We start from the raw sequence: 25,288 nt of genomic DNA, 5'->3' as shown, positions 1-25,288 counted from the left end.
TCAATTTGAAATTTCATATGTAGATAGATCGAATTGAGGGCAAGTGCAGTGCACAAGAACTGTTACTCTTGCTTCCATATTTTTAGAGTACTTGCTCTTTGTTATTGTTCATGCTTAAAGTTTTGTCCGTGGCATATCTTGTAGAATATAAGAGGCATCAACTTGAAACTTCATATGTAGATAGATCTCATGGAGGACAAGTGCAGGGCACAATAACAGTAACTCTTGCTTTCTTAGTTTTAAAGTTATTGCCCTTTGTTAATTTTCATGCTTAAAGTTTTGTCCGGGGCATATCTTGAAGAATATAAGAGGTATCAACTTGAAACTTCATAGCTAGATAGATCTCATTGAGGGCAAGTGCAGTGAACAAGAACCGTAACACTTGCTGCTATATTTTTAGAGTTATTGCCCTTTGTTAATTTTCATGCTTAGGTTTTGTCCGTGGCATATCTCGTAAACTATAGGAGGTTTCAACCTGAAACTTATTCCGTAGGTATATCTGATTGAGGGAAAGTGCAGTGCACAAAAACCGTAACTCTTGCATCTATATGTTTAGAGTAATTGCCCTTTGTTAATTTTCAAGCTTAAATTTTGTCTGTTGGTGAATTGGAGTCTTACTTCAACTTTCATAAACCGGTCTGGATAGCAGTTTAGACAGAAGCAAGACAGAGATGCTCATTTCACACCTGAAAACGTATTAATCCATTATCTTCAAATTATTTCTCAATGTCATTGACTTCAGTATTTATTGTGCTCATTTTTGCTTATATAACCAATTGCTTGCTCCTGGCTTAACGTTGTTACCTTCAGTAACCTACACTTGAAAGTTAAATGGCATCATCATTGTCTATAAATGAATAAAATGCCAATCTAACAGCTATAATGTCGACAGTAAATAATTCGTCAGGCGACACATCCGACTCGCGGAGTTCTAGTTGAATGTTGTATTTGTATTCATTTCCTGGAAATGATGTCGTTGAAATTGTGTCCCAGCCCTATGTTGGATGATGTTTGAAACTGAGAGCAAGCTTAAATTTCAAAACAGTGAAAAATATCAAATTGATATTTTCACTGTTTGAAGTAGTGAAATATCAATTTAATTTCACTGATAAATCTCTATTAACCACTAGAAAGCATATAATAAATACTTTTAATTGCATACGCCATATCTGCTGAGGCACCCTACTTGACTTTCAATGTACCTTCAAAGTATTGCTCCCTCTCTCAAAGATGCCATTAATCACACAGTGTCTTGTCAGATGACAAAGGCTCATTAAAGTCACAATAAATAATTTCAACTAGCCAAAATTATATTTTATACAAACTTGAACATGTATATCATCAATATAATGCATTGCCATAAATGAAAAATGAGATTTGACAAAGTTCATAAATACCCTATACTGCAATATGATATTAATCAATATCAATTGTTCAATATCCACCTGAGATCTTACTTAATTTTGAGAGTAAAATCCAATTGATTAGAAATTGATTATTAATTATAAAATAAATCGGCCAATAGATTGAATGGAATTACTGAGGCATGTCTTACAATAAGTATAAAAACTTTATTGAATACCATCCTATGGCCCTTTTTTCACATCTTGTATAGTATAACTTTTTTATTTCCAAACATTTAGCTAAATGACTCAATTCATTATTCAGAGTTTGGTCACAACCTGGGCAGTGATCACGACCCTGACACTGATGACTGTGCCCCAAGCAGCATCTTCGGTGACGGCAAATACCTCATGTGGACCTCCTCTGTGACTGGTGAAGACCCAAACAATCATGTAAGTCTTCCTTTGTACTTGATGAGTTATAATTTAAACAATGGAAATAAAGATGATTTTTACAGATTATAATTTAAACAATGGAAATAAGACTGTTTTCTACAGGTTTTCATTTAAAAAATGGAAATAAGACTGTTTTCTATTGGTTATCATTTAAACAATGGAAATAAGACTGTTTTCTATTGGTTATCAGTTAAACAATGGAAATAAGACTGTTTCCTATTGGTTATCAGTTAAACCATGGAAATAAGAATGTTTTCTAATGGTAATGATAAAAATATCTTATTTCTAATGGTAATGATAAAAATATTGGAAATAAGAAAGTTTTCTACAGGTTATCATTTAAACAATGAAAATAAGACTATGTTTTCTATCGGTTTTCATTTAAATAATGGAAATAACACTGTTTTCTATTGGTTATCATTTAAACAATGGAAATAAGAATGTTTTCTACAGGTTATCATTTAAACCATGGAAATAAGAATGTTTTCTACAGGTTATCATTTTAACAATGGAAATAACACTTGTTTTCTACAGGTTATCATTTAAACAATTTTCTATGGGTTTTATTTAAACCATGGAAAAGATACTTTTTTCTATTGTTCATACTTAAACCATGGAAATAACACAATTTCCTATTAGTTATCAGTTAAACCAAGGAAAAAAGACTGTTTTCTATTGGTTATCATTTGAACCATGGAAATGGTTCAAACAAGACTCTCTTTTTTTTAAGTTATCATTTTAATCATGGAAATAAGATTTTTTTCTTCTGGTTTATTTTAAAACTATTTTAGTTTAAAACCATTACAAACATTAAAAAAGATTGTTTTATTTATCATAGCATATAACTATCATAGCGTTTTATCTATCCCAGCATATTATCTATCATAATGTATTATCTATCCCAGCACTTTATCATAGCGTATTATCTATCCAAGCACATTATATATCGTAGCATATTATCTATCCCAGCATATTATCTATCATAGAATAGATTTTTTCATATTATATTATGACGTCACTTCCGTGTAAACAAGTTTTTCTCGACGTCTGAACAAATTTTATGAAATTAATTAATTATTAAGTCAAAGAAGTTCGATTTTATAGAAAAAGCATACCATTTGAAGGAAATTTTATAACAATTGCATGCGTGTGCTTTTTATAAATCTACGATGGAAATTGCGGAAGTTACAGCGAAAAATAAACTTTCGCACAACGTAGACTCTAACCGTCATGTTTCAAAAACGGAAACAAGGAGTTATGATTTAAATAAGAAGAAGGCGATCAGGAAGAAAATGGAGGCGACCGAAGTGAATGATGTGGAAATAATAAATACGGGCGGTGGAATAAAGATCATGCTGAATACTGGTGCGTACGAACTTTTAAAAGTGTCGGCGGAACATTTTTACGCATCTGAAAACGACACGTTCCAGTTTCAAAAGATTCCAGTGACAGATAAAAAAGGAAACATTGTGGAAACGAAGTTTAAAGTTAGCAGTGGTAAGTCTCATATCTATACCTTAAATATGTACCACACGAAGTCAAGTTGCCTTGTGAACGGTAAGCAGGTGGCTCAGTTCATAGATGCCGACTTCCCAAACCTGATTCAAGGAAGCTGCTTAGAAGTTAGCAACTCGTCTATAGAAGATGTTAACTCACAATTGAAATCCCTCCTTCATCAGTATAAAGCGATCAGTGTCCCCGAAACCCCTACAGAAGACCTGTCTATACAAGTGCGTGATTCACTCCCATCGGCAACTGCAGCCAGTAATGTTATATTACTGTCCGATCACTCCAGTTTAGATTCACAAAATGATGAAGGCAGCTCTAATGAAAATGGCCCCGATCACTGTGACGCCAATTATGACAAGTACATCGGCCTACTCCAATCAATTGCCGAGTCCGTCAAAAATCTGCACCATAGCCTTGAAAGCCATATACAAATGACGGATATAAATTTTGGCCAGATCCGGGATGAGATCCAAAGTGTGAAAAAGCAGATTATTTGTGAAAACAAGCACAACGTGTTACAAATTGATGATGTAAATACCACAGCAAATGACATTAGACAAAATGTAGTCAAAAACTTCGACAGCCTAACTAAAAGACTGCAACAAATAACAGACTTGATTAAAACTATGCCGGTCAAAAATCTCTCTACTGCCGGAAAACCAACTTCACCTAACACAGTTCCAACAGAGCGACCAGCTCAGAGTTCAATTACTAAAATACCGGAAAGGACAAAGACTCTATTAATAGGTAGCTCAATTGTGAAAGGGATACAGCCCCCTGGTTTATCTACAAACGTAGAACTCGTCAAGATCAGCGGCGCGAAAATTAGGGACGTGGCTCAGAGGCTGAATGAAATTGACACACGTCACTATAACGACGTCATCATACACGTTGGCGGAAATGACGTCAGTGACGGAAAACAGCCCGACGCGTCTTACCGCGAAATTTTGAACGTCACACAGAAACTACAGGAGCAGCGTTGTAAAGTCCACCTCTGTACCGTCTTTCCACGCAGAGACGCCGACGTTTCGGAGTTTAACAGCAGGGTGCGACAAGTAAGCCGGGAAACAGGAGCCGATCTCATCGACTGCTACCAGGCGTTCGTCTACGGAAACGGAGATACAGTGATACTATACTTTACCCGCGACGGAATTCATCTCACTGAGCAGGGATCGAGAACACTAGTTGCGACTGTAAACAGTCGAGTTCATATTATTCGTGATAGAGACGGTAACCAGAAGACACACAGAACACAGAGACACTTTAACACACCTCCAACGCAGACGTGGGGCACGTTTCCCAGACAATCTAGGAATAACTTTCATTTCAGAATGGTAAAAAATGGAAGATATTCCCAATAGGATAAGCATGACAGACACTCTATTGATTTAACTCGTTCTTGCAATAGATATCATCATTTAGCTAATATATGCCAGGAATGTAATGAGGTAATATGTTCATGCAGTTTTTTTAGGCAAGTTATGTGTGTTGACCAAATTGAAACGTGTAAAAACATCGAAAGTATACATTCTGAGTTAACATACGACGTCTGGCAAAATGAGAATAGATCTAGCACAAATTGTATCGAAAATAATGTTGCGTTATACGGTCACGTCAACTCGCTAGGAACCGATATTAAATCTGATAAAATTATTACCGATACCGATAACAACGAAAGCACCATAATAAGCCAAAAATGCTGTCAACTAAATTGCACGAGTGTGTTGGGCGGTAGTCATAATTCGCAGTGTATTAATACAAATATGGAAACAAATGGAAACACATATACTTCAGCAGCCTCTTCTCAAGGTGACACTGTGTTCATGTTTGATAAGAAGGGTGTTCGGTGTGCACACTTAAACGTATGTCATTTGCTTCCGAAACTTGAGGAAATTAAATACCACCTTTGTCAATCGTATTCGCCAAATATATTAGATTTATGTGAAACTTTTTTACACGCAGATATCAATGACAATATGCTGCAAGTTAAGAATTACACGTTGGAAAGGAAAGACCGAGAACATAAAAAGGGAGGGGGTATTCTTGTTTACGTGAACAATAATATACAGTACCGTAGACGTCTAGATCTCGAGGTAAATGACATTGAATCGATTTGGCTTGAAATTAATGGTCTATATTGCAAATCGTTCTTAATCAATTTCATTTATCGACCTCCGAACTCCCAACAAAAATGGATTGACTTATATGATAAGCAGTTAGAAATAGCTGATAGTTCTAATATTGGGTTTCATTTAATTGGAGATTTTAATATCAATTATTCGCCGGAAAGTGGCAAATATAACAACACTAAATGGGCAGATCTTACCACGAAGTATGGCTTGGAACAATTAATTAAATCACCAACAAGAATTTCAAAAAATAACTCTACTATAATAGATCATTTATATACGAATATGAGTAATCATGTAACTGAATGGTGTGTGTCTCACTTATCACTAAGTGACCACTTTCCCGTTTGTTTCACACATTCTATTACAGACAAATTACCAAAATTGGCCCCTAATAGCCATACAGTTATACAATATAGATCTTTTAAGAAATTTGAAAAAGAAGCTTTTCAGGCAGAATTGATGTTTTCAGGACTGGATGAAATAGACTCATTGTCAAATTCCAATGATGCACTGAAAAGATTTTATGAAATTCTAAATGGCATTTTATCTAAACATGCCCCAGTCAAAGATAAACGTGTGAAACGCGAGAATCAGCCTGATTGGTTTACTGAGGAAATTATATCTATAATAAATCACAGGGATAAATGCCGAAAAACTGGCAACATAGACCAGTATAAAATACTTAGAAATAAAGTAACTTCTATGATAAAGAAAAGTAAAAAGAATTTTTTCAACAATGCAATAAAAGACAATAAAAATCCGACATATTTATGGAAAAATCTAAAAGATATTTCACATTTGAATCAATCAACTGTGACAGCATTACCTCATAAAATGACATTTAATGAATTTCCGGTTGAAGATCTGTCAAATATTGTAAACGAATTAAACAGTCATTTTGTAAACATTTCAAACATTATAAATAAAACAAAGTTTTTGAATACAAATTTTAGAAACTTAAAACATATTCTAGATACAAAACTAGGTACAAATAGGTTTGAGATTAAACATATTACCCCTTATGAAGTCCATACTATTATTGATAAATTAAATGTTGGAAAGGCCACAGGCATAGATGGAGTAGGCCCCAAAATTTTGAAGCAATGTGGTGATACTATTACACCTTGTATAGCATCAATTATCAACAGTAGTATAGCGCATGGAGTTTTCCCTGATAAACTGAAAGAAGCACGAGTAATACCAATTTTCAAGTCGGGCAACAAAGAGGACCCCAATAATTACCGCCCCATTTCAATACTCCCAAATATATCAAAAATCTTTGAAAGGCATATAGCGACACAGGTACAGTTGTACTTTGAGAAAACAGATGTCATACACAAAACACAATCTGGATTTAGAAAACACCATTCATGTAACACTGCTATAATAAGACTTATAGATACTTGGCTTAAAGATGTTGACAGTGGTAAACTAGTTGGTGCGATATTTTTGGATTTGAGAAAAGCTTTCGATTTAGTTGATCATGAAATTCTTCTTTATAAATTGAAACTGTATCATTTTTCTGAAATAGCATTGAATTTGTTTAAATCATATCTTGAAAATAGAAACCAAATTGTAAAGATTGGCAAAATTAAATCGCAAAAACTCACTGTTACATCTGGGGTACCCCAGGGTTCCATACTGGGACCCTTGCTTTTTATTTTATACATAAATGATATTGCAGTTATGCATCCAACATTAAATATAGTTCTATATGCAGATGACTCAACACTTTATGAATCTGGATATCAGTTGACGGATATTCAAAATAAATTACAACATCATTTAAATTATGTTAATAAGTGGTGTCAACTAAATAATATGTCAATGCATCCTTACAAGACTAAATGCATGTTAATAGGGTCTGCAAATAAATTAAAAAACACTGGGAATCTTGAACTTTGTATTAATGATGTTCAAATAGTTAATGTTGTTGTGCAAAAGTTATTAGGGTTGTATATAGATAATACACTAAACTGGCATGTGCAAATCGATTATGTTTGTAAAAATCTGAATAAGAAAATTGCACTTCTAAAAAATATAATATATTTCCTCACACCTGATACAAAACGAATGTTTTACAATGCATATATTCTGCCAAATTTTGATTACGGCTGCTTGGTCTGGGGCAAGGGAACCAATTCATATGTGAATAAAATAAATAACTTACAAAAACGAATTGCAAAAATCATACTTGGTAAATCTAAACGAGATTCATCAACAAATCTATTTAAAGAACTAAAATGGCTAAACTTCTCGGATAGATGTAAATACCACGCAGCAGTATTAGTTTACAAGACGTTGAATAGCATGGCTCCATCATATATGTCAGAATTAGTAACAGTTTCAGACAATAATGTATATATGCTAAGATCAATGGCACACAAAGATATTGTTTTACAAACTAGACCTCGTACTAATTATATGAAAGCATCGTTTACATATTACAGCAGAATTGTTTGGAATAATATACCTTTGGAAATACGAGAATCAAAAAACTTTAATACGTATAAAATAAAGGTCAAACAGTACCTCATAGGAAACTTGTGATTATACAAATTGTGATGTTTTATTCATAATTATATTTAACTGAGAGTATCTGTCTAATATTGACTCAACATCATCATCATGTCATCATATGCATCATTATCGTCAGCATCAACAGCATACTTATAATCATCATCATCATCGTCATCGTTGTTAGCATCGTCTTCATGTTTGTCTTATGATTATTTGCCATATTTTCATTCTGTTTCAGAGGGCCATATCGAAAATAAGATTCTGTAGTTTTGTACATGATCTTAATATGTCACCTTCTTAAAATAAAGATATTATTATTATTATTATTATTATTATTATTATAGTGTATTATCTATCCCAACACATTATCTATCATAGCGTATTATCTATCCCAGCAAATTATTTTTCATAGTGTATTATCTATCCCAACACATTATCTATCATAGTGTACTATCTTTACCAGCACATTATCTATCTTAGCGTATTATCTATCCCAGCACATTATCATAGTGTACTATCTTTACCAGCACATTATCTATCATAGTGTATTATCTATCCCAGCACATTATCTATCATAGTGTATTATCTATCCCAGTACATTATCTATCATAGTGTATTGTCTATCCCAGCACATTATCTATCATAGTGTATTATCTTTCCCAGCACATTATATATCATAGCGTATTATTTATCCCATCATATTATCTATCATAGTGAATTATCTATCACATCATATTATCTATCATAGTGAATTATCTATCCCACCATATTATCTATTAAAGTGTATTATCTATCCCAGCATATTATCTATCAAAGTGTATTATCTATCCCAGCAAATTATCTATCATAGTGTATTATCTATCCCAGCACATTATCTATCATAGTGTATTATCTATCCCATCATATTATCTATCATAGTGTATTATCTATCCCATCATATTATCTATCAAAGTGTATTATCTATCCCAGCTTATTATCTATCGAAGTGTATTATCTATCCCAGCATATTATCTATCAGTGTGTATTATCTATCCCAGCACATTATCTATCATAGTGAATTATCTATCCCAGCACATTATCATAGTGAATTATCTATCCCAGCATATTATCTATCAGTGTGTATTATCTATCCCAGCACATTATCTATCATAGTGAATTATCTATCCCAGCATATTATCTATCATAGTGTATTATCTACAGTAAAATTTGAAATATCACTTTTCAGAAATTCTCATCCTGCAGTATTAATCGCATGAATGAAGTTTTATCAACCAAATCCTCCTGCTTCGTGGGTGAGTAATTCTTTATTTCTGAGATATAAATTGTTTTATATTACTCTTTAAAACTTAAATTTAGCTAATATTTTTTTTCTAATTTGAAATGGTCAACCATGCAAGGTTGAGCAGATATTTGGCAACTTCATTTCTCTAACAGATATTAATCTCTTGGTTTTTCCAGCCGGGGCTCCTTTGACCCTTATAATTGACGAATTAGTTATTATCTGTGGTCCAATTGAATGATTTACACTCCATGTATTCTATTTTGGGATTACACCGATGCACCTTCAGTAGGAAATGGGAGTACCTGGCTATAAAATTACATAAGAGTTTGCGTCAGGGCAATCTCATTAGAATCATTTAATGACGTTCACTTCAGCTCATTATGTCATGTACATACATAGTCTTACGCCGTGAAGCGTGTATTGGGGATATTTTTTAATGAGATTGTCGTGAGGGAAAGCTTCCATGCACCCAGGCCGGGAATCGAACCCAGGTCGCCTTGGCAAGGAGCCAGTGTGCTAACCCCACTGCATAAACCGGACAATCATCAATGTTACGTCAATAATTTATGTTGTTCAAGGTCATCACTAAGTTGTCCAAGGTCAATACTAAGTTGTTCAAGGTCAACACTTAGTTGTTCAAAGTCAACACTAAGTTGTTTACAGTCAATACTAAGTTGTTCAAGGTCAACATTAAGTTGTTCAAGGTCAATACTAAGTTGTTCATGGTCAATACTAAGTTGTTCAAGGTCAACATTAAGTTGTTTAAGGTCAATACTAAGTTGTTCAAGGTCAACATTAAGTTGTTCAAGGTCAATACTAAGTTGTTCATGGTCAATACTAAGTTGTTCAAGGTCAACATTAAGTTGTTTAAGGTCAATACTAAGTTGTTTAAGGTCAACATTAAGTTGTTCAAGGTCAACACTTAGTTGTTCAAAGTCAACACTAAGTTGTTTACAGTCAATACTAAGTTGTTCAAGGTCAACATTAAGTTGTTCAAGGTCAATACTAAGTTGTTCAAAGTCAACACTAAGATGTTTAAGGTCAATACTAAGTTGTTTAAGGTTAACATAGAATGAAAGATCTTTGTGATAATGTGAAGGTGTAAAGGAGAAAGTTAGCTTGCTGCCGTTTTTATGACTCGGCATTATCTTATATAGATAAAAATAGAATATATACCTGTTTGATCAGACAAATAACTTTGATGTCTGCCTTGTTTCCCCTGTAGTTGCACGAGGTGAACAACTTTGTGGAAATGGGCGTATGGATGCGGGAGAAGAATGTGACGGAGGGTTTCTGGGAATGGTCAACCAGGACACGTGCTGTGCCAGTGACTGTACGCTGAGACCAGGAGCTTTTTGCAGGTATGGATGGTTATTTTTGCAAAACCTCCTAGGTCTCTCACATTCAGCGGGATGAACATGGGAATTGATGTGTCAACTATTAGCCTGGGATTGGTTTAGTGGTATGTTTGTCCGCCTTGATACCTACCGAGCAGAGGGCAAAAGAACTTTTAATGAACAGCATTACCTGTCCTGATTTCTCAAAACTTCTTAAACTTGAATGACTTGAGTAGTTTATTTTGTTAAGCAAAATTTCATACTTTTATCTGATTTTGATCAGATAGATAACTTTGATGAACAGTCAAAAAACTTAATTCTCACAAATTACAGCAGAACAAAAATAGTGAGCTCAGCTTAATTTTGTTATAACAGACTTAAGTAGTTTCGAGAAAAAATCGGACCCTGGATTCTACTCATGAAACACATCAAGGATGATACTGAAAGCTATATCAGCTTGACTTGTAGTGAACCAATCTGAAAGAAATCCTTATTTAGGTGTACCCGGTAATAAAAAATTAATATAATTATGGAACTAAATAACTGTACAAATGTAAATATATACTTTTTGTGTCGCCTGAAAAGACGACATATAGGGGTTACTTTTGTCGGCGGCGTCGGCGGCGGCGTCCGCATCCCATTTTCGCTTGTCCGGGGTATATCTCCTAAACTATTAGTGGTATCAACTTGAAACTTCATATGTAGATAGATCTAATTGAGGGCAAGTGCAGTGCACAAGAACTGTTACTCTTGCTTCCCTATTTTTTTTAAGAATTATTGCCCTTTGTTATTTTTCATGCTTAAAGTTTTGTCCGGGGCATATCTTGTAGAATATAAGAGTTATCAACTTGAAACTTCATATGTAGATAAATCTCATGGAGGGCAAGTGCAGTGCACAATAACAGTAACTCTTGCTTTCTTAGTTTTAAAGTTATTGCCCTTTGTTAATTTTCATGCTTAAAGTTTTGTCCGGGGCATATCTTGAAGAATATAAGAGGTATCAACTTGAAACTTCATAGCTAGATAGATCTCATTGAGGGCAAGTGCAGTGCACAATAACAGTAACTCTTGCTTTCTTAGTTTTAAAGTTATTGTCCTTTCTTAATTTTCATGCTTAAAGTTTTGTCCGGGGCATATCTTGAGGAATATAAGAGGTATCAACTTGAAACTTCATAGCTAAATATATCTCTATGAGGGCAAGTGCAGTGCACAATAACAGTAACTCTTGCTTTCTTAGTTTTAAAGTTATTGCCCTTTGTTAATTTTCATGCTTAAAGTTTTGTCCGGGGCATATCTTGTAGAATATAAGAGTTATCAACTTGAAACTTCATATGTAGATAAATCTCATGGAGGGCAAGTGCAGTGCACAATAACAGTAACTCTTGCTTTCTTAGTTTTAAAGTTATTGTCCTTTGTTAATTTTCATGCTTAAAGTTTTGTCCGGGGCATATCTTGAAGAATATAAGAGGTATCAACTTGAAACTTCATAGCTAGATAGATCTCATTGAGGGCAAGTGCAGTGAACAAGAACCGTTACTCTTGCTGCCATATTTTTAGAGTTTTTGCCCTTTGTTAATTTTCTTGCTTAGGTTTTGTCCGTGGCATATCTCGTAAACTATAGGAGGTTTCAACCTGAAACTTATTCCGTAGGTATATCTGACTGAGGGTTCAAATGCCACCTACACTTGAAAGTTAAATGGCAACATCATTGTATATAAACGAATAAAATGCCAATCTAACAGCTATAATGTCGACAGTAAATAATTCGTCAGGCGACACATCCGACTCGCGGAGTTCTAGTTTAACACATAAATTCTTTATAGCCAAATCAACTATTAACCTTAAACTAGAGTTGAGAGTGGTCAACTGGCTTAAACATTAGAGGTTGTGAGTTCAATCCCCACCAAGGGTACTTGCCCACGGCCTATCAAAAAGGGCACAGTACTGGTTTCTGCCCAGAAAAAGTGATTTTACAAGCTTCCATCTTTCGTCATAAACGAGCTAAAACAAATGAGTATAAACAAAACCAACCATTGCCTAATAGATAAGTTGTTTCCACTTATCAGTTAAAATACCTTATTAAGGGCATAACTCTGATCGTTAGCCAATTTACAAAATACTGACAAGAAACGGTTACATTACACTATAACTTTTCACCTTGTTACACATTTCAATTTCATTTCCATATTAATGTTTTCTTCCAGCCCTGCAAATAGTGACTGCTGTACAGACAGCTGTTTTACGGCCCCAAGCACTGTAGTCTGTAAAGGTGATGTGGAAGGGTCCTGTACGGAGGAAGTGTCTTGCGAATATCCTTTCTATCTGATGTCACAAAACATTCTACACATATTGAACATTTTTTTTGTGGACAAATCTTCAGTATAATGATTAAACATAGTTATTCTTCTTTTTGTTATGGATGCAGCAGTTAAAGGGACTATACACCATATTGGCACCAAAACAATTTTTTTCTGTAATAAATCTGGATAATTATTCAATAAAATGTTTTACTCGTTGATATCATAATTGTTAAAAAAAAATGTAAAAAAAAATCGAGTCAGAGACCGGGTTCGAACCAGTGTAGCCAAAATTGCAGTCCAGTGTTGTATCCACTGTGCTACAAACGCTTACCCTTAACCATTGGAATATTTAAGCTATATACCTAACTTGGTAATATGACGTGATAACATCAACTAGCCAATCACGCATAAGAATGAATACTACTAGGTATACATACCTAGTAATCTTTTTTAATGGTAAAATACGAAAAACTGCGAAAAATTAATTAATTGTAAAATATGTGGTACTTCTGTTAGTTAGTTTCAATGAATTGTACGCATCGATACCAAGTTTTCGACAATGTTTTTTTTTTCGCTATTTCATTATACGGTGTATAGCCCCTTTAAAAGTTGCAGAAAATTAAACATGCATAATCATTACCGGTAATGTCAATAATTTGAAACTTAAATCAACAAATATTCTCATATTTCATTTGAGGCTGCACCACATTGAAGTAAAACATAACTTTTGGTAGTCGTTTATTGAAAAATATTGCGATATTACACTAAAATCAAGAAATATCCTCTAATCTTTCCATCTTGTTTACTATGTCACGATGAACTTGTGAAATATAACTTTTGGTGCTCATAAAAAAATTAGATCACAGATTTTTATATTTAGGTGAAAAAAATTGTTTCTATGGATTTTTCTTAAACCGTTACTAACAGTTTAAGCCATAAAACATTGATTTTCGGACGGAAATATGTTCCAAAACAAAAAATACAAAAAGTTGTCAAAACGTTCAATCTGTGAGAGTGCAGCTTTAAAGGTCTTGTATGAAAATCAAAATAATTTTAAGCCTCATCATAAATTATTTGTCACAAAATTTCCAACTTTTCCTTGACTGTATGAACTGGAATTAGTGTGGAATGCCCCAAGACGGTAACCAACAAGGCAGATGGTACACTATGTACTGATGGGTAGGTCTAGTTATTATTTTATTTGTGACGTCTTCACCAAAAATCACTCATGCAAAGGAAATAATGCCATTTTCTTTTTTTAGGTATATGAGCAGTTTTTCACAGCTACTTTTAAATATTTTTAAAAATATTTTCTTATTCAGTTTCTTGCATTGTAGTAAGTTTGTTGTTGTTTTTTTTATCTCATCACTTGGTTAAATTTTGTTATGTTTGTCATTAACAAGAATACCACACCTGACTGATATTTTGCAGGCAAAGTCACATTAATATAATATATTATAATGCAACATATATTTTCTTAAAATGGTTTCAAACCGGTACAATATCATCAGTTCTTCACTTACCATGTTTCTTGTTGTAATTAACAGGATGCTGTTTGTCTCTTAACCATTTAGTAGACCAATAAGCAATCATATTTCATTTGTAAAAAATAGCACTTGGTTTTTATAATCCAATGGAATACTTTGACTGCCCCTGACAACCAACCCCTTGCAAATGAATGGGCCGTATTCAATTAAAGTGACACTCTTATTAAAAAAAACACATGTATAACAAACATCAATTTTGACTGATAAACCTTTAACTAAATTCTAAATAATGCATTTATGGAAAATATTAATTACTTATAACAAGATAGTAACCATGCATTTAATAGCAGAAAGTGCAAAAATATTAAATGATTGGTGAATGCTGAAAGATTTACTGTGGTCTACTATAGTCTCATAAGGTAGAAATACCGTGTTTTATGCTCATTTATTTCAAATTAAACTCGGTATCCTTCATAAGAACCATTGTTTTTTGACATTTCTGCATCCTTTTTGGAATATTAAAACAATACTATGAATTATGGCTAATCTTATTTGGGAGTAAGAGTGCATCTTTAACCATTGTAGATTGAACTAAAGTTTAGAGTCAGTGTATACATGTTGTAATGTTCTTTTATTCTTATTTTCACAACTAAGCATTGCATCTGTTATATTTTGAAATTACAATGCATGTTATTGGTGATGTTAAATTGAAAAATATTGCATGTCATGAAATAGCTTATCTTAATTCAAATAAGATCTTCAAAAAAACATTTTAGCTGGGGGTTTTTGATAAATATCTTTGATGTCATCGTTGTAGGCATGATGTTAACAATTTTGGCTGTGGCTGAATTTTTTTTTGACTCGGGCTGAAAGAAAAGGTTGAAAACCGTGGCTAACATCAATACCTAATCAAACTTGCTTTTGCCCCTTCCGATGTTCAAACAACAAGAAGGAGCTTGAAAAAACAGAATCAACCTTATTGTCTCACCTGTGAAAACCTGATCGGTGTTGGCATGTGGGCCTTAATTTGCTACTTTGTTGCCACATTATTTAATGCATGCTTCTGATTCATGTTTTTTCAATGCATGTTTACAGCGGGTCATGCCAGTCGGGAAGTTGCTCAGGGTATTGTGAATATCGGGGAAAGATCTCCTGTGTATGCGATTCTGGTAATATAAAACACATTTTCTCTTCTTTGCTAGCGACTTTACTTGTGTTATGTTTGTGCATGATATTTGAATATTGTTATAGTGTTATGCCCTAGTTTAAACTTTATTTATTTCACAACACTTGTGAAGAAAGTTATAATTACTTATGAAAAGTTGCACGATGTTGTGCAAGAGTGTGGTCTTGCGTTGCGAGGGAAACCGGAGAACTGGGAAAAGGAACACTTGTCCGGTTTGTTGACCACCAACCAAACTCACATGGGCCAAGGCTGCGTAGAGATCCCGGGTTGCCTAGGTGAGAACCTGGGGAAAACCCACTTTTCCAGCTTGGTAACCACCAACAAAATTCATATGCGAAGGCTGGGAATCAAACAATCATTATTGTTATTTACAGTTGAGATTTCCTGCTCTTATTTTTGAGCACTTCTTACAATTATTATTGTTTGTCACAGTTGAGAATTCCCGATCTTATTTTTAAGCGCTTCTTTCAATCATATTTGTTATTTACAGTTGAGAACTCATGCAAGCGATGTTGCCGTGACAACACCACCACTCCATGTACCTTGTACAGCAATGATGCTCTTGCCGATGGCAGATCCTGTGTCCAGGGATATTGTGCTACTGTATGACATAGGATTTACTTATTTCATTTAAGTCCGTCCGTACATTTTTAGCTCGTTTTAGGGCAAGTTGGAATTATAACTTATACCCAGTATACCCTTTATTCAATTTGATTAATAATGAAAAAAACGGGTAAAAGCTCTCATGTGCTCTGGCTGAAAATCGAACCAGGGTTGCCTTGGTGTGCTAACCTATACCTAACCAGACAAAAGTTGAATACTATGGATATTTCTAGTTCTCATAAAAGATTTTTAATGTCATTGTTTCCAGAATATAGTTTTATCACACAATTTAATTGTTATGAAAGTTAAACATATCAATAGATAAAAAGTCAAAATGAAATCTTTCTGTAATTGAGCCCTAAATTTCGCATCCATAAGATTTTCATATATATACAAGTTTATTGTAAATGATTTACAGGGTGTGTGTATCAAGGTCACCACAGACCTTGTAGAGCGACTGTGGGACTTTATTGATGAAATCAGCATTGACTTTCTTGGTAAGTGATTTTAGTTCCAGGTCTGTATCTGTATCTGTTCAAATATGTAGAAGGGCCTCTATCTACGGAGGGATGGGTTCTAGTAGCGTTGTGGGAGAGCCTGTTTAAAGCCCTCAAAGTTATATGCTTGCACAACTCTGACTTGAAGGTGGTTCAAATTTACAAGTGTTTCAACAAAAAGTGAATGTTTAAAATGTTCAGTGTGAGCAAAGGGAACGTTATATAAAAAATCAGTATTATGAGTTAAGGGATTAGTAGGTGACCAGATTTGGGAAATACGGGTCAAAGGAAACCATATGGTTATTGAAAATGGTTTCCTACGCCCTGTATCGGGTGAGAGCGAAGCTTGAATCAGAATATGGTTTCCTCCGCCCGGTATATCCCATATCGGGTCACCTATTTATCCCGTAACGTATATATCATGTCAACAACCTGTTTACATGTTTCAATGTTTTATTTATTCATAAGAATATTCATCAGAATTGGTAAAAAAACGTCATTTTGATGGGATATAAATTTGGTGACCCAATATGGAAAAATATGAGGTCCCCGGGTGACCAGTTCTGGACCAATGGCGTTGCATCATTCATATTGGAGGCATGATATATGCTTTTACCTTTAATATAACAAGTCGGAAATCATGCCCATTTATATTATTTCATTTCAACTCCAAAAATTGTGGAAGTGTTCTTCAGTGGAAGCATATGATAATATTTTTTATTTTGATTTCAGTTGAATCCTTCAAGACGAACATGGTGGCGTGTGTGACAGGGTTCTCCCTCATTCTCTACGTTCCTATTTGTATCATCATTTGGTGTGTGGTAGGTATCCTTCAAATATCACCATCTTTGTAAAACACACAACAATTTCTTCAACAATAAGTATAGTTTTATTTATAGGTGTTAAAAATAACCCACTCTATTTTTGTCATTACTAAAATTGAAATTATATTTTGTCCAATGGGATGGAGTAATTTTCTAATCTGTTGTACAATTTTTGTAAATCAGAAGTAAGGCATTATTAAATTTAATAAGGTGAATTGATAGATTTAAACAGAGGCTGGCTCAAAAATAAGACAAAATTGAATGAGACAAAATATTATTTCAAACACAAAGCTGGTTAAGGATTATTAGTATGCATTAACCTGTGTTATATAATATGATTTTTTATTTATACAAAGGACTTGGCTGTTTATATAAAATTTTATACCTTACATTAATGTGTATATAAAAAGTAGATTGGTCCGTATATCACTGTATTTGGCTTCAGCAGTCCATAAAATATTTTTAGGCAGGTCCAGTTTTGCCTTGACTTGCTGTATACTCTTCTAAGCCTGTGACATTAATAAATTATCCATTTCAGGACCGACGTCGCATGAAGAAATGGGAAACAGAAAACAAGGTGCACGTGAGAACGGTATGTATTTCTGACATCTGAGTGACGGACAATTTTATGGGAAATATCACTGAGCCATAATATATGTCTATTGAAAATAGGGTATACAGTAGAACCTTGCTGGCTCAAACTGTCTGGGACCCACAAATTCCTTGAACCTCGAAAAATTCAAGCCAAGTGAGAATGCTTACATACAGTATAAAGAAATCGGTCCTTTACATCCAGTTCGAGCCAACGAGGAATTTAACCCGAGCGAATTCGAGCCAACAGGGTTTTATTGCGAAATGCACAAGTTCCATGATTATAATTGAGGACGTACCATGTGAGGCCCTGATTACATTTATTTGTAGATAAACAATTGTTTGCAAGTTATTGACAGTGTGTCCAATGATTGATTACAAGGTATCTGGATAATTTGACTATGAGGGCCTTATTTATTGTAATCAGCGATGGATGATATACAGCTTATCTTTGAGACTGCACTCATTCATTTAAACATCAGAGATATTCCGCTTTAAAGAATTGATGCCTTTCGTTAAGATTAAGTTATTAACTTATTTGCATTTACGCCCTATCTAAAAGATTATGGAGTGGAAATAAACAAGTAATGCTATATTTGAGTATTTTACTCTTTGTATGGTCTGATAATGCCAACTCTTTGATATTAAACAGGGTTCTTGGTCTGATAATACTGACACTCTCTTAAAAAACAGGGTTTTTGGTCTGGTAATGTCAAAACACTCCTATGAAATAGGGCTCTTTGTCTGGTAATGCCAAAACTCTCCTATGAAATAGGGCGCTTCGTCTGGTAATGCCAAAACTCTGCTTTAAATTGGGCGCTTCGTCTGGGCGGCGTCAAACTCACCTATGAAACTGAATAACTTTAGTAAGGGTTGACATATCTTGACCAAACTTGGTCTATAGAAAGAGTTTATGGAGACCTTTCATGGGATTGCGTTTTGGGTCCCGAGGGTCAAGGTCACTGTTACTTAAAATAGAAAAACGGTTGAAACTGAAAAACTTTAGTAAGGGTTGACATATCTTGACCAAACTTTGTCTATAGGAAGAGTTTATGGAGACCTTTTATGGGATTGCGTTTGGGGTCCCTAGGATCAAGATCAAGGTCACTGTTAGTAAAAATAGAAAAACGGTTGAAACTGAATAACTTTAGTTAGGGATGACATATCTTGACCAAGTTTATGGATACCTTTCATGGGGTTGCGTTAAGGGTCCCTAGGGTCAAGGTCAAGGTCACTGTTACTAAAAATAGAAAAACGGTTGAAACTGAATAACTTTAGTTAGGGATGACATATCTTGACCAAACTTGATCAATAGAAAGAGTTTATAGGTACCTTTCATGGGATTGGATTTGGGGTCCCTAGGGTGAAGGTCAAGGTCACTGTTACCAAAAATAGATAAACAGAAACAGGCTGAAGTTCTTCTGTCAATCATTGCCAACCTGGTTTCGTCGAATTGCGGTGTTTCTTGTTTAATTATTAAAATATATTTTCAGGATCGGACCCTAGCCAAAGACGAAGACAAGCGGCCCATCAACCGGACACTGAACGCCAGCGACCTTATGGACGACTCGTACAGACGACCGAACAGTAGAAACCAGATACAACCAACATTTAGTGTAGCATAACATGAGTTTGGTCAAGGTCATTTTATTTTAAAGGGAATCTAAATATAATTCAACTTTAATGTATTTCTGATTAATTATAAAAGAAAATAAGGCAGATAATAACATTGCGTAATAATACCAACTTTGGAAAACAGCCTTGTTTATGATTGTATATGAAGCACATACACAACATACATATTTAAAACTGTTGTTTCAATAGAAAAGACAATAGTCTCATCACCATAAAAACTGCTGTTTCTTTCTTTTTCATTTTGAATTAATTGATGATATAATGATGTACTTCACAAAAGAGACATGCACTGTGTTAAAAGTATTAAATATATTTGTGCATTTTATTATAAAATGTTTGCACATTAAAAAGTAATGAATTATTTATGTCACATTTTTTCTGTAAATTTAATCCTGAATTTATTGATAAAATTTAGTGTTCAAAATTTTATTTTGTTTAATGGTATGCCGCTTTTTCAAATTCGTCGTATGTTTATTTAAATTAATCAGCAGTCAGCTGTTATTGACTTTAATCAGGTGAATCGGCTGAATTAAATAGAGGCTGGGCCAAAAGACAAATCATGACTTTGAACACTATTTATCAATATGCTGTTTATCTATATAGATTAAACCTACACATATTTTGTATTTGCTTGCAATGAGAGTTTTATAATATTTTTTTTTATAATCAGGGTAGAAACATCCTTTACAGGAAGCTAAATAGCTCATATCTGCATATTTGAATACTCAAAAAAAAAATCAAACACTTTTATAATATTTTATAGAATTTATTGTCACATTCACTATTATATTTTGTCTGTCATATTTTACACCTATTATTTCTTTACCTGACTGCTATGTTTCTAATTGGAATTTTTTTCCCTTTCAAGAACATGTTTTCATACGCCAAACACATCATTTAACATAAGGGGAGTTTTTATTTGTAAACATGTATTCATACGCCAAACACATTATAAAATAGTGCACAAGAAAGTACGCACATACATTGACATTTATTCCTGTGATATTAAAGCATTATAATAACTATCATAGTGGACTTTTTTCTCGCTATTGGAAATTTTTCACGCACGAAAATACAAGCACCCCGGGAGTTTGATCTTAGGGCAATATGATTTTCAAGCGCTCTGGTGATGCAGATTTTGAAAAGCAGACGCCCTGGTACCGGGGTGCTAAAATAACTGTTGTAATTCTATTTACATGCTTGTATTGATATGTGCTTGTTCAGCCATTATTATTTGAAAAAAATATGTTTAAAAACATCTAGAAAGCGGCCACCTGCCAGAAAAGAAGGTTTGCTCTAGAATCACTTCCGAAAAGTGAAGAAAAATTCTGATTATTCTCAGAATGAAAAAAAAATATCAATGCAATTTTTTTTATTTATATCCAATTTTTGTGTTACTCCTCATTTAACATCTTTGTAACCTTTGTATAAAAAGAAATGGCCCTAAGCATAAGGGTTGTGCTAACATGTACCGCCAATGTCCAATCCTTCATCCATCATTTAACATATACTTTTCATATTATAAATCAAAATATACCTTACTGTGATAATTATTAGTATAGGATCATTTTCTTATTAAGCATTATATTTGTTTAATTTTTCAGGTTCATTTTTAACTGTAATGTATTTAATTACTGAAAGATACAAAATCAAAAGTTTTTTATCACTATTTAAAATTATCCAGGACAGTTATGTAATGACCATTTGTTTAAAGTGTCATTTACAGTTATATCTAAAAAAATACATTTATACACATGTATTTACACGAAAGCTTTGCTCCAAATTCTTTACTAATCTCAGTAATATTTTACTAAATCTTAATATGTTTAATGGCAGTCCAAGTAGTGGTGGCATTTATCAATTGTAATGTGTGTTTTTCTATGTACTATTTATGTGTTGTCAATCTGTGATAAATTCTGTGTTAACAAGTTTTATTGTTGAAAAGAGTTTTAAGAATGCATTGTGACTCTACAAAATGATCTGAATGAAGATAATGTTTCCAATTCATTTATTAATTTTTTTACAATGATTTGAACAAATTACAAATTCATTAATTGTATATAATGATATATCAGTTATAGTGTATATAATTGGGTATGTTGTGGCTATGTGTGTTTTACTTGAATGTAGTGTGTTTTACATACTGTAGAACCACTTTAGTTTTTTTTCGGTATTTTTCAGTGAAATTCAGAGTAAATATGTATTTCGGGCTGTTACATAAGGATTTTTAGATAATAAATGTTGTAGTTTCTGGCAACATAGAAATTTTCATAATTTTTGAACATCTGATATAAAGTAAGACAATAATGTTGATATGGCTGTTTCTATTGAAATTCCAATTTTTTGAAAGTCTGAAAGATTTTTTTACAAATAAATGCAATTACTTCATGTCAAAAAACCTTATTTCGAGATATCCTGAAAGTTTAAAAACATTTAGTGATTCAAAAATTACATTACAAAATTCCCTTTCAAATAACCTTTGAATTTAAAAAAATGATCTCACAAATTTCAGCAAGATTTGTTGACATGTGAAAAAAGAAGAAAATAATATTATAATTAATTACCTACAGTATGTGAAACCCGCAACATATTTTATTTTACTTAATGGAAGCCAGTCTGTTTAATTTATATGTTATTGTTGTATAAATCTGTGATATCATTGTTTTAGAATTGTTCTTACAACAGTCAAGGAATGGATTACCTTTTTAAAAATAGAACATGGTTTATTCATGCGTGAAATGTTGCTGTTATGTTGTTATACATTTAGTTTAATGGTCTAACAGAGTAATTTTGTTGTATAGGTACCGGGGTAATTGGAACTATATTTAGCAGTATGTTTCAAACATTGTTTTTTTTTTATCTTTAAAATTTTTTTTTTATTTTTTTTTATTCGTGTTGGGTGTGAAAATAGTCTCATACAAATATATACATAGATTAAACTAGATAACAGTTATATCTTGTCTGATGATTTACTTCATAGCATAGAATTTGAATTAGAATTAATATTACTCTTATTTATGTGATACTCAACTTTTTATATAGTTCTTATACTTTTACATAATAGGTTATTTTTCTGTGTTTTTATTTGAGGATTCCGCCGCGTGACATTTGTGTGTGGTGTAGTATATCGTATATACGGACGTTGCGATCATGTAGTCATGTGACTTGTTTTATGTTGACTTGCCAGTAATAACATGGCATGTCACAATAATTATGTTGATTTATCTAGTTAAAACCAGACACCAGATGGTCCCAAAATCAGCAAATACAGTATTTCCTCTAAACAAGGCTAGAAATGCTAATAAAAACTAGTATGAAACCGATTATAATCACTTTACATGATTAAATGAATATTTTGTCACTTTCTCAGCTGAATTTACCTGTTTAAAATAGCACACAATGGTTTCCCAGTTAATAGTGAGTATATAAAGCATGTGAAAGTCACATAATTAGTGCAGATACATTTACCAAAGCTATTTTAAAATTTACTGGTTTTTACTGGTACTCAGTAAATTTCGAATTGGAAAAGTACGCAAAAACGATTTTTTTCTTGCAATGGTATCATCTGGTGTCTTGTCCTTTTAATAAGTGAACAAGTTGACATAATTATTGCGACATGCTGTGTTATATCTTGCCAGTGGTCATAAAAATAAGTAAACATGACTACATCATTACATGATCTGTAGGTACAATATACTCTTCCATAATTTGTGATTTGGTTTGATGACTTATAAAATTATGTTGAGATCTGATTTACATTTTTTATTAGAAGGCACTTTCAAAAGACATAATATTAAAAACTTCTTTTAGTGAGGCAAATAATTTTAATGTCTCAAATTTGCGATTTAAATATTTGCTCAAACTTTACTGAAAACGCATATTTTTAATAGTTTGCTCAAAATAACTACATGATTATATTTTGGAAGTTTAAATGTCCGCAATAACATTATCTCTTTGTACATTACGATAGCATCTGTTCTATTGTTTCTATTGTTTTTTTTACCAGTAATTGTGATATTTTGCTTAAAAGTGTAAATTTTGCAGTTTAATATTTGCATGTAAAAGATTGTCTTATTTACATAAATATTTTGCTATTGTTTTTTCGATTGCATATATTCAGCCAGGTTGTTACAATATTTTAATTGTGATACTATTCTCTCAGCTACCAGGAGCCAAATTATTTAAGCTTCTTAGTAAAAAAAATTCAAGTTTGTAAAATATTACGAATGATTAACAGCGAATCATTTAAAGCAAATTTACTAACGGTTTAAGAAAAATGCATAAAACATCAATTTTCAGACTTAAATATGAAAATCTGCGATCTGATTTTTTGTCAGCAGTCTTATATCACTGGTTTTCATGCATTTTCGCATAAATTGGCTCGTTCTAAGACAAAAAATAAAAAAGTTGCCATCACATTCAATCTGTGAGAGTGCAGCTTTAAAAACACTCTTATTTAACCAGATTTATTCATAGGCATTTATAATTTAGACCACTATCTCTTGCAAAGACATTGTTAGTTTAAGCTTAAAAGAAACATATTTTCACTGAGTTGAATTTTTTTACTAGTATGCTTTTTGAATATGGCCCCTGTATTGAGTTAAAAAAAAATTGTTGTATTCTTTAAATATGCAAGAATTTATTGGAAGAATGAGACCTGATTTTACTGTTTTATTTTAAAAATAACATATTTGCTGTTGTTTATATATTTTGATAATATTAGAATTATAGATTATAAAACAAAATACCTGTTAAATCACGCGTTTGTTTACATCGATCAATAATTCGATGATATAGATGAGGCGCGTACCCAGGCATACGCCAGTACGCCAATGCGTACACTTCGTCAGAAAAAAGCGAAAAAATAAAAGTTCCAAAAATGCAATAAAAAGTAAAGGCTGGGGGGGGGGGGTGTATAAGAAATAATTACGTCAGAATTTTATCGTTTGTTGGTTTTTATAGTGTCATACCTAAATTCCGCAAAAAAAGGTGATCACGATGTAGATCTCAACTTAAGTTATACACGCGTTATTTTCCCATAACCTGCCAAATCGGTGTGGATCCTGTTGACCTCGTGGTAAATGATCCGAATGATGTTTACAAGGCGGGACTTTTAAAAATGACTGAACAGACATTTAATCCGCCTTACGGTGATATTTTCGGGCAAAAACTAGACGACAGTGAGAAGAAAGAGCTATTAACCGCAACTTGGAACAACGTTCACCAGTATAAGTTCCCTTCCAGGTCAGTACTATATAATGTTATGATATATCTTGCATGGTTTATTAAAACATCCTTATCGAAATTTTTCTCTTAGCTTATCCACAACCGTTTGTTTACTATCTCGGCTCGAGGAGTAGATTCGTCATAGCAGAGTCATCGTTGCACCGCCTTTCTGTGCCGTCTGGTCTTGATCTGATTGGGTGGCTGTTTGTTTTGCATGTGGTGTGCCCTGCAAGACCTTCAATCTACTTTTGATATGCCCTTTTAACACATAAATACTCTTATCTTCGATTTGAGAACAATTCACGGAACATGTGTGATAACAAAAAACGAAGTGAATTCGTACGCACCGCATTTCATACA

General features: G+C 33.2%; 1 protein-coding gene across 1 annotated transcript in view; it reads left to right on the top strand.

Moving 5' to 3' along the window:
* The window catches only part of LOC128242345 (ADAM 17-like protease), a 52,279-nt gene extending 31,401 nt beyond the window's left edge, over nucleotides 1-20,878 (top strand). Inside the window, exons 12-22 of the mRNA XM_052959462.1 lie at nucleotides 1,669-1,796; nucleotides 9,186-9,252; nucleotides 10,468-10,603; nucleotides 12,784-12,888; nucleotides 13,993-14,058; nucleotides 15,462-15,535; nucleotides 16,043-16,155; nucleotides 16,574-16,652; nucleotides 17,385-17,473; nucleotides 18,015-18,068; nucleotides 19,561-20,878. Coding sequence (XP_052815422.1) covers nucleotides 1,669-1,796; nucleotides 9,186-9,252; nucleotides 10,468-10,603; nucleotides 12,784-12,888; nucleotides 13,993-14,058; nucleotides 15,462-15,535; nucleotides 16,043-16,155; nucleotides 16,574-16,652; nucleotides 17,385-17,473; nucleotides 18,015-18,068; nucleotides 19,561-19,692 — 1,043 coding nt within the window. The 3' untranslated portion in view covers nucleotides 19,693-20,878. The remainder of the gene's footprint in view (nucleotides 1-1,668; nucleotides 1,797-9,185; nucleotides 9,253-10,467; nucleotides 10,604-12,783; nucleotides 12,889-13,992; nucleotides 14,059-15,461; nucleotides 15,536-16,042; nucleotides 16,156-16,573; nucleotides 16,653-17,384; nucleotides 17,474-18,014; nucleotides 18,069-19,560) is intronic.
* The last annotated feature ends 4,410 nt before the right edge of the window (nucleotides 20,879-25,288 follow it).

The sequence above is a fragment of the Mya arenaria genome, chromosome 8, assembly GCF_026914265.1.
Source record: "Mya arenaria isolate MELC-2E11 chromosome 8, ASM2691426v1".
Classification (NCBI taxonomy): domain Eukaryota; kingdom Metazoa; phylum Mollusca; class Bivalvia; order Myida; family Myidae; genus Mya; species Mya arenaria.
The sequence above is the reverse complement of the archived record's forward strand: the minus strand, read 5'-3'. Positions and strand labels throughout refer to the sequence as shown.